Genomic DNA, 14,995 nt, shown 5'->3' with positions numbered 1-14,995 from the left:
GGTATGAATGAGGCGTAGGTGAATGAGACTTCAAGTGTGTATAATGGGGAAGCCGATCTCCTTTATAGGAGGGGCTCAGGAAGTACTCTCCTGAGGAGTTAGCAATTGGACCGAGCTCTGAAAGATGGGTAGGAGTTAATGAGAGAAGGGATGGGGGTTGGGAGGTGAAGACGGAACAGTGTTGGCAAATGTCTATGAAAGGGAGAAAATGTTTCATACTTGAGGAACTGAAAGAGACTATCGGACCCGTGGCTAAATTTGGAGTCTCGGTGGCCTGAAGTAAGTGAGATATAAAATAAAATCCTTGTGGTAGAAAACAACTGGGATTAAATTTTGTATTAACATTTTTTGGATTAAATTTTTAAATGTAAAAATAGTATTTGCTCATGAGAGAAATATCTGAAAATCCCAGGAAGGTACAATGAAAAGAATCACTCACAGCCACACCCAAACACAAACCATTCTTAATGGTTTTTATTCACCAGTGCTTTTCCTATGCATAGGTTTCATAAAGGCATTGAAATCACACTATGTATACTGTTTTTCATGTTGCTGTTTTTTCTTATGATTAAATTGTAATATCCATCCATACTGTTATGTATTTTATGTAAGTGTTCTTTTTAGTAGCTGCCTAATACTCCACCCCATTTAATCTGTCGAGCAGGTCCCATCCTAGTTTCTCTTCCACCTGGAAGAAGATCCATGAAAGGGTATGCAGCCTTCTGACATCCCACAGAGCTCAGCAGCACCCGAGCAAGGTTAGGGTTTCTGATAACACCGGGTCTTCACTGACAAAATCGTGTGGGAACTGGGACTTACAGCCTAGTGAGGGAGACAGACATTAATCAAGTAACCACAGAAATAAATGTAAAATTGTGATGCTTACCAAGGAGAGTACCTGGTGTCCTGTGAGTGTGTGGTAGAGGGTATTTGACTTGGTTGGGAGTTAGGGCAGTCTCCCTGAGAGAGAGAGAGTAGGACTTAGATCTGAGAGATGAGTAGCAGCTAATCTGGGACACAGCATTCATCAAATGGAGGTCCTATGGTTGGGTGTGGGGAGTGTTTCTGATCCATTGGTAGATATACCCAGTACTTTGTGTCTGCTGCAGGTATACAGCTAAGAGACCTTTCACCATTTCAGAAGAATTCAAATGAAAGGTTAACAGTGCCCCCGGTGGCTGAATCTAGCCATGCTGTGTAGTTGAATTAGTCATCTTGACGTATTTATTTATTTATTTTTAGAGCTGAGGTCTTGCTCTGTTGCCCATGCTGGAGTGCAGTGGTGCGATCATAGCTCACTGCAACCTCAAACTCCTGGGCTCAAGCAATCCTCCCGCCTCAGCCTCCTGAGTAGCTGGGACTACAGGCGTGTGCCATGATGCCCAGCTAATTTTTCTATTTTTTTATAGAAACAGCGTCTTGCTCTTGCCCAGGCTTGTCTTGAACTCCCGGTGTTAAGCAATTCTCCTGCCTCAGCTTCGCAAAGTGCTGAGATTACAGGTGTGAGCTACCATGCCTGCCCTAGCATCTTGACTTACTAAATACTGACATATGCTAGATTTATAGAATGACACTTATAAATGGATATTGATTACCCTAACTGTGGGGGTAGTGGATTACTTTACTTCCTTTCTGCAAAGTCCTTGGATTTGCTTTAATTCCCAATCTTTTCAAGTAAGGAATCCCTTGAAAAAAAAGAAGAAGAAAAGAAAGAAAGAAAGAAAAAAATCTATATACACACATATATAGTGAACTCCATATATGGCATAGATGGGAGGCACAGACCTCTTAGATACAAAACGACACATCTGGGTATCATTGATCTCTTTTACATTATGGTCAATGCAATTGCTGGATTTGTTTTTGTTATAGGACGATTCAACCTCTGAAGTAAATTATATCTGTGAAAAACCATGCTACCCTCTGAAGAAATACCCACTGCATGAACAGAGATATTTTTAAGCTGCTGTCTTTTGTAAGTAAGCGGCTTAAGTGCCTCTTGTTATCTTGATTTGCTAAAAGAATTTCAGTTTCCTGAGATCAATATGAACTAGAAAGTGTGGTGGACAGGAGACGTGGAGGGGGGCCTAGAACCACGTGCCTCTTCCATTTAGTATGATAGTGACGAGGCGCGTGCCTGCCAGCTCTCTTGCCTCCTTTTCTGCTCCCCACCCGTCCCACCTCACTCTTTATCTATGGGACCCTCTAGCCTCCTTTCAGCTCCTTGAACACACAAGCCCTTTCCTATCTTGGGCCTTTGCACGTGTCGTATTCTTCGTCTGGAATACTTCTTCCTGATGCTGCCTGGGTAACTTCTGCCCGTCTCCTTCAGGTCTCATGACTTCCCGTGACACTCCTCCCCCTCCGACATACGCCCTTTAGCACCCTTCCCTCCTCTTTCAGAAAGTATGACACAACGTATTATTATGTTTTTTAGTTGGGTTGATTGTTTAAAATCTGTCTCTTCTACTAGAATGGAACCTTCCTGAGCTCAGGAACTGTCTTGCTCACTCCTTCATATGCAGCTCTTAGTGCACTACAGTGGGAATCCCACTTAACTTTTCACACACACACACTGGGCGTTGTGTCCTGAACGAGAATCAGCCTTCCCAATCCCACCCCGCCGCTGTCCCTGCATCACTGACCCTCCACCAAGGTTGCTGCTCAGTCAATATTTTTTGTAAGTGAATGTTGAATGAGGTAATGAGGCAACTCTAGAATTCAGACATGTGGCAAGTCATTGGCCACACTGTGAGGTGTCATCATTTCTTAGTATTCTCTTCTTTTTCTTTTCTAACCCAGGCCCAGAACGATAATAGTTCTTCCTCATTACATGCTTCCTAAGTGCCAAGAATTGGTCCAGATACTTCACATGTATTAAACAAGATAATATTTAATTCTCAGAGCAGCTCTATGAGATAGGTACTATCATTAGTTCCATTTTACAGATGGGGAAACTGAGGCACAGAGCATTTAGGTACCTTAAGGTGGCATGGTTAGTGGATGGCAGGTATGTAAAGGGGAGCCCTTTGGAACCCAAGCAGAGTTTGAACACTACCCCTGGATGGTCTCCCACTAGGATCCAATATGTCATATTTGTGTAGTCCTCATGCCAGCAGCATCAAAATAATCACGAGTATTTTTAAACAATAAAGGAGCATGGGATGACCTGCTAGGTTTTCACTGTAGTCAGGCTCCTGAAAGTCTGGTTTGAGGCCATTCATGCCTTAGGGCACAAGTCACCTTGTCCCAGGGCTGGCCAGGGCTCCCTGTCCTCAGCACGGAGGCATGTGGAGGAAGCTTAGTAATTGCCCATTCTGCAGGCTTCAACGTTAGGACGTTCTGCTTGGTAGATTAAAGGACAGATTCTGGGCCACTCAATCTCTGGTTGCGAAAACAGTCATCTAGGCATTTATTAGGTGGTTATACAGAACATAGCCCATGTAATTACCAAATGCCAAATTGCACTGAATTTCAACTTGGGTAATATCAAGTTACATAAACCCCTGAACCAGTTGATATGTGGACACTGATGTGAGTGGACAGAAAGAAGGTAAGAAAAAAACAGTGCAAATTCTGTCTTGGAAAATAGGTTTCCTTTATAACAGGCGTTCCCACCCGGTGGTTTGGACTGTGCTTATGGGCCTTATTTTGACCTGGGTAATCTCCAGGCAGAACTACAGGCCAAGGTCAGGGTAGAATGAAATCATTTTTTTCTCCTTAGCTGTGTTGATTGTTCGCCTTTTTCTCAGCACCACCTGTGGTAAGTGATGTTTCCAATTCTGCAGGGGAAAATGAATGGAAGCCAGAGGAGGATCATGAAGAGCTCTCTCATCCAGACAACTGACACATCCTTAGAGAAGTGAGCAACAATTTTTGTTGTCTGTATCGAGTCACCAGTGTATGATCCCCTTTAAATCAAATCCTATACTCAGTCTTTTGTGCCCACCCAGGTAAGAGTTGTTGATTAAAGTGTTTGCTGTTTGGGGCTCACATTTTCTTGTCACACTGGAAAATGTGTATTTTAGTTTGTGTGTTTGTTTTGAACATGAAATAGAAAATCACAACAGTTGGCTGGTGGGTGCATTTCCATTTGGAAGGCACTCCTTAGAATTCTAACTAAAATGTCAAGATGTCTTTTCAGGTGTTCTTCATTTTTGGCAGTGGATGTGTTCTTGAAAAGTTTTTTTCCTCCCTTTTTTCTGCTCTCCCTTTTTCCCATCCCTTTCTCCCTCCCTCTCTCCCTTTTTCCTTCTCTCTCTCTCTCTCATTCACTCACTCAACTTAAATTTTATACAAGCTAGAAGAAGTTGTTGTTTAGAGGAATAACCTGATAAATCCTCCAGGGAAGACTGTAAACTTGACTTTCTCTTTTTGATAAATTTGTTCCTTAGTGATTTATATGTAGTCCACTGAAAACCTAGGAAAAGAGAGCATTACATCTGGAGAATTCAGATCTTGTTTTAAAGGTTGAATTTTTATGGTAAATTTGTAAGAGGGGGACAGTTTCTTTGGACTGTAGTGTAAACTACTCCTTCTGTTCCCTACCCCTGCTTTTCCCCGAGCAATTCTTAATAAATTTGTCAGGAGCAAAACCTTTCTCAAATATTTCTCTAAAAGAACTACATTAAGTAAATAGGTTCTATAGATATGACTGGAAAAACCAGATTTTAAATTGGTAGGGTGCCTTATGAAATGTTTACACAGATTGAGGGAGCAGGAAGAGAAAGGGGATGAGATGAAGGGGGACCAGAGGCACATTTGTCTGCATCGGCACAGATCCAGAGAAGAAGGGGTCTGAAAATGGAAACGTTCATCCTGCCTTCATACCATAACCTTAGCATTTCCCTCTACCATGCCTGCTATGGTCTGAATGTTCGTGTACCTTCAAAATTTATGTGTTGAAATCCTAACCCCAAGGTGATGGTATTAGGAGGTGGGGCCTTTGGAGAGGTGATTAGGTCATGAGGGTGGACCCCTCATGCATGAGATTAGTGCCCTTATAAAAGGGACTCCAGAGAGCCCTTCTCCCATGTGAGGACACGGCAAAAAGACATCTGTATATGAACCAGGAAGAAATCCCTCACTACTGGCACCTTGATCTTGGACTTCCCAGTGTCCAGGACTGTGAGAAATAAATTTCTGTTGCTTCAAAATCACCCAGTCTAAGATATTTTGTTATAGCAACCTGAATGGACTAAGACAATACTCTAAAACATTTTTAGTTTTTACAAGATTCAGTGAGAGCTAAGTTTTCTTTTCTCATTATAATCATAGGAATTGGTTCATTAGGTAAATTTGGAAAACAAAATTGAAAATTAAAGCAGAAAAGAAGCTTTAAAAACAAAACTCATCTATCCTCTTCTCTGAATTTCAGCCAAATAAAGGTATATGCAGGTTGAGCATGACTGACGTGAAAATCCAAAATCCGAAATGCTCCAAAATCCAAAACTTTTTGAGCACCAATATGATGCCACAAGTGGGAAATTCCACACTGTGGAATTACAGAATGGCCAGTGACCCACTGTGCTGGGTCTCAGTCAAAACACAGTCAAATGTACACAATTATTTTTATTTTGTTATCTTTAATTTTTTTAGAGACAGGGTCTTACTCTGTTGTCCAGGCTTGAGTGCAGTGGCATCATCATAGCTCACAGCAACCTCAAACTGCTGGGCTCAAGTGATCGTCTTGCCTTAGCCTCCTGAGTAGCTGGGACTACAGGTGTGCACCACCATGCCTAGCTGATCATGCAAGAAATTATTAAAAATATTGTATAGAATTACCTTCAGCCTATATGTATAAAGTGTATATGAAACATAAATTATTTTGTGTTTAGACTTTGGTCCTGTCCCCACGATATCTCATTAGGTACATGCAAATATTCTAAAATCCCAAAAATCCCCAAACACTTCTGGTATCAAACATTTCAGATAAGGTCTACTCAGCCTGTATTACAGCAAGCATTCCACCTTTGGAAGGCACACAGCAAGCTTAAATTACATGTGCTTGTATGTTCTTAGTGTCTTTGAAATTATAGTTGTCAATTTCTTATTTTGATATCACCTCTAAGTAGTCATTAAAAATTAGAAAATACTGTGTTACATTAATATTATGGTACAATTCTTAGAGGAGGGCCACTTACATAAGCAACTGAAGGAAATCAGCCCTAATAATTGGTATCTCATTTCAGTTATTGTTAAAATATACACTGTGACATTCAATGTTCAGGCTTTTTCTAAATGGTTTGAGCATAACTCCTTAATTTAATTTAATAAGATCTTAAATGCCCATTCTTATTTAAAGTCATTTTTGTCTTCCTCACTAAATTATGATTTTTTTTCCCTTCACTTTCTGATCTGCTAACTCTTTTGTTTAAATTATTTCTATTTTAACTTTTTATTTCTTAAGGAATTATTTCTGTGTGGAGAAATCCTGCTGGGGCCAGGGCTGCACTTGAGGTATTTTGCTTTTGGAGTATATAATATTAACAGCATGAATAATTTTGGGATGTATTGGGTTTGGATTACTTCGGGAAGCTCTGTATCATTAAACATCATAAAAAAGAGTTTCTACCTGTCTTGCTTCCATGTATAATTCATTTCTTGACTTTCACAGTTTCAGATCTGTCAAGGCTTGGACCGTATTTTATGAGCGTGTTTCATCTTTCTTGGTTTGGAAAGGCTCCTGGGAAAATCTCCTTTGTGGGGCATGGGCCCTCCTAACAAAAACTGCTGTACAATGAGGCCATTTCTTCATGGTCACCAGACTGACTCAAAGTTAGCTGAAGCCTGTAGGCTCTGAATTATAAAAGAGATTTTAAAAAATGAGAGTGTGAATGATATGTTTGACGTAGATGAGGTGGTTGGTTTTAGGTGTATAATTTGAGGAGATGGATGGGTATGTATGTAAGCTCAGCCTAGCCCCTGAATGCCTGGCCACTCTCCATACTGCCGTGACTCCACTCAATTAGTTCCATCAAAGGAGCCCTCTGGCCTCTCTGAGGGGCAGTCTGAGGAACAGGACATGCCCTCTAGTGCATGCTGCCACCAACGAATCTGCTAGCACTGCCAGACGAGACCGCTGTCCTTCCCTGATGAGGGGACCCAGCCCAGCACTACCTGGGGGCCTGCCGGTCTTGGGGAGACCCCCGCCCCCTTTCTTCTCTTGTACTGGGAACCTGCGGACAGTGAGAAGAGCTGTGACCCTCTGTGCCCTTGGGCTGGAACCCCCCCATCCTCCACACTGGGTTTAGGGCCACCAAATTTTATGGCAAAGTTACTTTGTTTATCACAGGAAAGACCCTATGCTTAGTTTTATCTTCAGAACTAGGGGATTTGGTCAAAATACAGTCATATCCAGGACAGGAACTCTTCCCGAAGGATAGATTAACAAGAGCTTCTTCAGCAGAGAGAGTTCCCAGTCCAAGATTTTCTCCTCAGGATTCTGTATCTTTTAGAGTGATCCACTAGCACCACTGTAAGTATAAATGTGCTTTTGTTTTCTTATCTTTAAAGTACCCTGTAGCCCATAATATAATAAGATATCAACTCTTCTCATTCACCGTAAGAATCACCTGCTGGAGCCCATTGGCTCTCTGTGGCTCTGTGGCCACCACGCAGCTTTGCTTTCTCTCCAAGACCATGCCAGCCGATAGGACACACAGGATACAACATGTGTACAGCCGGGTTTGCTTTCTGTGCATGTGCACGTCACATGAGGGGTTGGGACGTATCTTCATCTGACAACAGGAACTCTGGGACGGCAGCACTGAGGGTACCATGGCCTGCCCCAGAAATAGAGAAGGGGGTTTAGGAGCTGCTAGGCCACCAAGATGCCAGGATTAGGACTCTCAAATGAAGAGAGGGAAAGGAGATTCCTAGCGAGTCAGAGAGTTTGCTTTAAGATAAGAGAGTTGAAATACACATGGTGGGCTTGTGGGCCTTTGGTTTGTCACTGCAGGATGCTTTTGAACTGCCAAGGTGTGACACTGCATGTCTTCTAAGGCTGGGTGGGTGTGGTGGGTGATTTATCCCACATTCCTCCTTCCATAGAGGAGGCCGGGACAAGGGCAACTTTGGGGCTTGGGAGAGCTAAAGTCTTTTACAGACTCACCATCTACCTTTCGGGGACCTAGAATGCCAGTAAAGAGATGGGGTAAAGGTTCTTTCTTTCTTCCCTCCCCCACACCCCTGCTCTCATTCATTCTTTCCTTTGTGTAATATCTCCATTTGTATCAAGAGCTTCATGTGAACACAACAGCGTAGATCTGTTAAGACTGAGGATTCTGGAGAAAAAAAAAAACACCTGGATTTAAATCCTGGTTCTGCCAAGTGCAGGCTGAGTGCTTTGGGCAAGTAATTTAACCTCGTTGTGCCTCAGTGTCCTTATGTGTAAGACGGATAATAGTATCGACTTTGTGATGTTATTATTTTAAGTAGATAACACATTAAATCAGTGCCTGGCACAAAATGAGCACTTGGTAAACTTTAGCGATTCTTGTTTTCACCTCATTTAACCTTTTGAAGAAAGCATGATTTCCCTCATTCTCCTGCTTAGGACACTGAGGCTCAGAAAAGCAAATGTCAGAGCCAACTGGCAAACCCTGGTCGGTCTTGTTTCCCAACCTCGTGTTCTTTCTATCACTTTTTGCCACCGCTCGATTATCACCTGATTTTCTCTGGGGCTAGTGCATTCTGGATAATTCAGCCTGGATGGCTTGAAAAACATGAAATCAGAGCATTTCAGGGTGACAGAGAAACTCAGGTCTCTTTACAGAAGTTGGAACAAGGTTAACCGCTTCTTGGTTAGGTCTGCAAGGATGCTTTCAGTTCTTATTTCCTGCCATTGGAATGTTATGTTTGTAAATAGCATTTTTAGGAAGCCACCCCCAGCCCCTGCCCCCAAATAAACCTTCCTGTTCCTTTTCCTCCAGGAACTGACACTCACTTAAATTGGAATTTGAACTGAGATAAATATCACACCTGTTTTAGTGGGATGGTTTCCAGGAACAGACTGTAGGCACTAGGTGTTACTGCTGGAAGTGCTGGATTTGTGGTGGGAACTCTTTGTCATGAAAGCTCATTTGGCATTGCGTAAGGGAAGTTCAGCTCAGGCACATGATGACATCCTTTGTTCCTTGGGTCACATGGTCTTCTAGCCCTACAATTAACCAAATTAATTCCGCAACCTTGCATGGATCCACTCAACTTGTATTAATTAAGCTCCTACTATGTGCTCAGTGTTGTACTGGACCTTGTGGTGTAGGGAAGGGGTCGCACTAAGGGGTATGAAATATGATCTGTGCCCTTCCAGAGTTTCCAGATTTCCTAGGGCAATGAGATATTTTAAATGTGATTCTCTAAAGTGTTGTGAACTCAGATGTCTTCAGCACCAAGCAGGATTTGTGACTCTCAGAAGCAGTGGAGTCTGAAATAATGGTGCGTGGTGGGGAATGTATTGAAATGGAGAGTGTAACCCCCTGCCCTCCCACAGGACATTCATCTTCTCCAAATTCAAATCTAAAACAAACAAAGGCTCTGTGGCCACTTAAAGCTGGTCTGAAGCTGGGTCTTGCCCACAGCTACCTGTTTGGACTCCTGTGTAATAGTATGAAATAATGATATTGATTTACAGTGAGATTTGTGGAACTCAATTTCATTGCTTTACAATCAAGTCTCATATTGATTAACTTAATAATTTAAGGCAGTATGTGATTATGTACCAAGACACTGCTACTTCTCTAGGTTCCAGGAGGTAAGAAGCAATGGGATCTTGGGGATGGGGGGGCCAAGAATTTATTTTTAACATTAAAACATAGGAAGACAAGGTGGAGAAGAAGTTTGGGAGAAGTGAGGCAATTGGAGAGGGTATAATGAAGGATATATGTATGGAGAATGAGGAAATGTCCTCTGAGGACATCTTCTGAAGTGTCTTAAATATTAGGCCTGATAATTTAGACTTTATGCTATAGACAATATGTAGCCATTAGAGTTTTGGAGCAAGGAAGCAAAGCATTAATCTGATGATCCTGTTCAGGATGGTTTGGGAGTAGGTAGAGGCTGCTAACAGGGAGAGCTGACGAAGCCATTGAAGAAGTCTGGGAATTAGGGTAATAGAGCCTGAACTGAGTGGGAGAGTCATGGGAAAGAAAAGGGCTGATTAAACACTGGGGGTGGGGAGAAATCATGGGGCAACTTATTTTAATGGTGTTTTAAAACCTGTGGGTGTATGTGGAGAGGGGGTGGGAGGTGGGGGTGGAGGATGGGGGGTGCGTCTAGCCCCATTAAGGAAAAAGCAGATAAGTCAGGTGGCCTGGGCTGAGTTGCAAAGTGAAGGTGAACTATTTAATCATCAGAAATGCAGTATTGATTGAGAGAATAACTGCCCCGCAGAGATGAGGACACAGCGTCCTTCATTGTGTAGATTCATGTTCTTCATGACACGAGCAAGATGAACTCAAGGACTAAGAACAAAATGGGAGGTCAGATAAAATCTTTTGGGAAGGGTTTTTTTTCATGGTCTCTTTTGCCAGGGGAGCTAGAGTAGGGAACACAGAAGTACTAGGGAGCAGGGTGCTGTTAGGCAGGGTGGCTGTTCAGAGGCAATGCAGGACTTGTCTTGGATTTAGTTTAGTGAGGTTTTTTTATTCCTCTGAATCTTGTTCTTACTGTGAAGGTCTCATTGTTGTAAATAGAAACTTAGAGGATTATCACAATTACAAGCTGCTTATTTAAGAATTACTTGAGAGGAGAAAATGCAGGAGTACACCGTGTCCAGTTATTCATGTCTGAACAGAGGCTAAGTCTTGGGTCATTCACTTCACAAAGACGCAGCACTGTTCACTCAGGGGCTACCCCTTGAAGCCCAGAGCAGAGGGATTTGCATAAATTATCTAACCTCTATGGACCTGCCTTGCAACCTCAAACCTCTTGGGATGAAAAGCAAGAAGAAATTTTTATGAAATTAGGTTGCAGGGGAAATAACAGTGGTTTTGAAAATGCAATACCCAATTTAGGAAAGAGAGATGATAGGAAAAATTTATGATGTTGATTTTGGATAAGTTCAGTTTAAGAAGATGGTGGAAAGGCCATCTGGAAATGCCTAATAGACGTTGGAAATGGGAATCTGAGGTTTGGCTTAGAGATCAGGGCGGGAGACACCAAGGGCAGCTAAAGATGTTGTGGATACACATATTTGGTAATCATCTGCATAGAGGTGGTAGCTGAAGCCATAATAATGGGTGAGTTTCTGGTGAAGAAAGTGTAGTAAGAGAGACCAGAAGAATATGGAGCTTGTTCATGTATTCCACAAATATTTGGGGGGCCCCTGTGTGTTTGGCGCAGGCAGAGATCACAAAGGTGGAGGAGGTCACAAAGGTGATGGAGGAGAGGTGGGAAAGATCAGGGCGGGGCAGAGCCCGATAATGTCTTGGAAGCTGAGGTTAAGAGAACTTAGTGGAACACAAGCTAATCAATGGTGACAAATATTGCAGAAGAGTAAAAATTGACTACTGAGAAAATGCCTTTTAGACTTCACAACCAGGGCATTGATTGCCTTGGAGTGTCAGGAGAGTTGTGGGGGTGGAAGCCAGACCGCAGGAGATTGAGGTGTTAGCGAGTGGGGAGGAAATGGAGGCAGAGCACCAAGACCGATAAACAGCCCCCAAAATTTGGGAAGAGAAGGGAAAGAGAAATAAGGGTCCAATGTTTATTCTGATACCTTTTCATCCTTGATTTTGGAACAGAAGGGGCATCTTGGAAGAATTGGATTTTGAATGAAAGGTTTAAAGGTGATATGATGATACTGTATCAACCATGAAGGAGGTGAGGTTGGGCAACTAGATGATGTAGGAGATAATAGAGACACATTTTAAATTAATCTTTGTTAGAACAGGAAAACAGGGAGAGGGAATTTGAGGGAGTAAATTTGATTGTGGCCAGTGAAATGACACGATTAGAAAAGATGAACAACCTTTAAAGAGGTGACAGTTGGACACTGTCATGTATTGCCTTTTCCTTTTTAGGCATCTGGAAGCACCATATCTTAATAGTTCAGATAAGACTTAGGAATCGTGTTTGAATCCCAGCTGTGAACTTCGCTAGTTACTTAACCTTGTTAAGCCGTAGTTTCCACATATGGGAAACAGAAGGTAATATCACCTTGCCTAATAGGACGGTTGAAAAGAACACATAAGATTATGCATGTAAAATATTAATACTTAGTGCAGTGCCAGCACATAGTTAGCACTTGGTGTTAACCATGATTCTTTTTTTCTTAAACTACTTTATTGAGGTATGATTGACAGAAAGCTCTGCAGATTTAATGTGTACAACTTGGTGAGTTTGGAGATAAGTATGCACCTGTGAAAGGACCACCACAGTCTATGCCATAAACCTATCCCTCACCTCCAAAAATTTTCTTTCACCTTCTTTATCTATTTATTATTTCTGGGAGTGTAATAAGAACACTTAACGTAAGAGCCATCCTCTTCGGCAATTTTTAAGTATCCAATGCAATATTAACTATAGGTGCTATACCGTACAATAGATCTCTACAGTGATTCTTATCTGACATGAAAATTTTAAGCCAGCCCAGACTTGAGTTACAGTTAATATTCTAGCACTTCTGGCTCTCTCCGCCTTTCAATGCCTGGTGAAGAACAGTGACACTGAAGCCAGATTGTTGTGCCGCCAATTTGTTGTGTGATCTTTAGGCACATTGCTTAACCTTTAATGCCAGTTTCCTCATCTGTAGAAAGGGTATAATAATAGTACCCACTTCACAATGCTGTTAGGAGATTAAATGATTTAATGTTAAGCAAGAACAGTGTTTGCCACATAGTAACTGCAATGCCAGCATTTGCCAAATAAATAAAAATGATTTTCCTCTGTGTCGTTGTTGCTGTTTTTCTTTCTGGAATCAGGACATCCTCTCCTGTACTTATCCTGGCAGGGAATCAACATCTCAAAAGAAACTGGATCTTTATTTCACTTAGGGTGTCATCTTTATGAAAAGTAATGATGCCCAAGAATAGGGTAGGTGATTTTTCTGCCTGCACTGATACCGGAGCAAACTTTTCGTTAGTGGCAAGAAAAGCAGACTAAATATCCTTGCAGCCTGAGTCTGCTTTGTTGTTTGTATGTCTAATTTTTTCATCAACTGCAGGTGGCGTGTTTTTCTAACTTAACTGACCTCACCTGAAGGAGCAGAGAGCTGTGGGTTTGTGTGTGATTAATGTGAAGCTGACACATTCTTGTCTATCATAATCTTTCTTGCTAAATTAGGAAGTGGATGATTAGCTCTGAAGCCCTGCGAGTTAAAGCCAGTTTGGCATGCTGGGAAGACAAAAGCAGGTATTAAGATCGGCCAGTGTCCCTCGGCTGCCGACTGCTACTGCTTTTAATCATAACATGAGTTTACACACTAGCACTTCTCTGACACCTGTGAGACCCACCCAGTTTCCCAAAGACCTGGACATTTTGTTATCCTCAGATTCATTTTTGGAGAACCTATTTTATTTTTTCCCCGAGTCCTTAGCTCAAACCTTTTGGCCGGCCTTTTATTGTTCTTGCCAAGCTAAGCTGATAACCTTGGAAACACAACACAAGGGCTCCTTAGATGAAAGTTACTCTTGAATGCTTGGAGGAGGATCAAAGTCATCTTTAAAATGTGCATGCCTTCAGCACTCTGTGAAGGTGTGTCCATAAAATGGACCGAGTGCTGCCTTTTCTCCAGCGACTGCCCTCCCTGGATGACTCAATTCATTTCAATCTGTCTTAACTTCTCCTTGGAAAATGTACCTTCCCACAGAGCATGGACAAGATAAAGCAAATCCTGGTTAGTGTAAGATCCTCAGACTGTTCATACCTTCCCCTGTCAGCCAAACCCTTGACCCTGAAATGCCCAGATGATGCAACCCTGCTTTGCATTCCCTTAAAAGCCCTGAAGTGGAAAAATGTGACATCCTCCTAACACTTGCTAATGGCTTTCCCAGGACATGGAGGAACGGCAGCTACCAGAGCCTGCAGTCTGTTCGGAAAACGCAGCTTCTCAGAGGAATCCAAACACTACTGCTTAGGAGTTTGGTTGACTCTGTGTTTTAGTTCCAGGGTTCTTTGTCTCTGTTTTCTGACAAATGGTACTTTCTCAAGGCAAGCTTCTCTCTATGTAATATCCTAGTGCTGTCCCAACAGGGCCAGAGCTCCCCAGCTCCAGGCTGTGGAGACCTAGAAAGCACCAAAACTTCTCTAGAAATGTTCCTTTCCTGTTTTCTCCAACCAGAATAACAAATATGGATTTTTAGCTTGTTTTGGAGGATTCACTCAGAACTGTTCTGAATTTTGTGATACCTTAAAAGTGGCAGACCAAGTGGAGATTTGTAGATGAAACCAGAAGTGTCTCCCTAATTCTGCAGAAATGCCCTCCATTCATATATGGCACCGTGGTTTGTCCTAGAGAGGGAAGAAATGGGCAATTGTGTGGATAGATCTCACTGCTTGCTTAGGAGTTTTGTGGCACTCTGTAGCCTTGGCCATTGAGAATCAATAACTTCATACACTTAGGTGTGCAGTCACCAGTTCCATGTATATGGACAAATGTATTGTTCCCAAAGCGAATTTGGCAAAGCCTACTTCTTGTTGTTTGTATATCCAGCTTTTACTTAAAAAGCCTGAGATTGCAGGGGAGGGAGGTGCATTTCCTATCACAGGGTGTATTAGAAAGCCCCAGTTGGGGCCCAGAATAAAGTCTACTTCCGCCTGGTGGGGAGAACAGTTTTTGAGGAGTCACATGAGGTTTAGAGGCCAAGATTGCAAAAATGAACTTCATGCCCTACTCTGATTTTCAGGATGTTTGAAGGGGTGTTATGTGAATGTACATCTCAGCCTCACACACAGCCCGAGCATCTCAAACCCCGTTCTCTATGTCTTAGACCATAGAAAGAAAGATTGCAAACACTTGGGAACACTTATATTTATTTACTTCCTACATGATACT

At 42.2% G+C, this 14,995-nt stretch overlaps 1 protein-coding gene across 1 annotated transcript in view; it reads left to right on the top strand.

Annotated features, from left to right (window-relative positions):
- Nucleotides 1–3,989, top strand: part of SPATA6L (spermatogenesis associated 6 like) — a 45,062-nt gene extending 41,073 nt beyond the window's left edge. The window contains exons 11-13 of the mRNA XM_069474178.1: nucleotides 665–758; nucleotides 1,873–1,975; nucleotides 3,789–3,989. Coding sequence (XP_069330279.1) covers nucleotides 665–758; nucleotides 1,873–1,962 — 184 coding nt within the window. The 3' untranslated portion in view covers nucleotides 1,963–1,975; nucleotides 3,789–3,989. The remainder of the gene's footprint in view (nucleotides 1–664; nucleotides 759–1,872; nucleotides 1,976–3,788) is intronic.
- The last annotated feature ends 11,006 nt before the right edge of the window (nucleotides 3,990–14,995 follow it).

The sequence above is a fragment of the Eulemur rufifrons genome, chromosome 7 (genome assembly GCF_041146395.1).
Source record: "Eulemur rufifrons isolate Redbay chromosome 7, OSU_ERuf_1, whole genome shotgun sequence".
In the NCBI taxonomy this organism is placed as follows: Eukaryota; Metazoa; Chordata; class Mammalia; order Primates; family Lemuridae; genus Eulemur; species Eulemur rufifrons.
The sequence above is the reverse complement of the archived record's forward strand: the minus strand, read 5'-3'. Positions and strand labels throughout refer to the sequence as shown.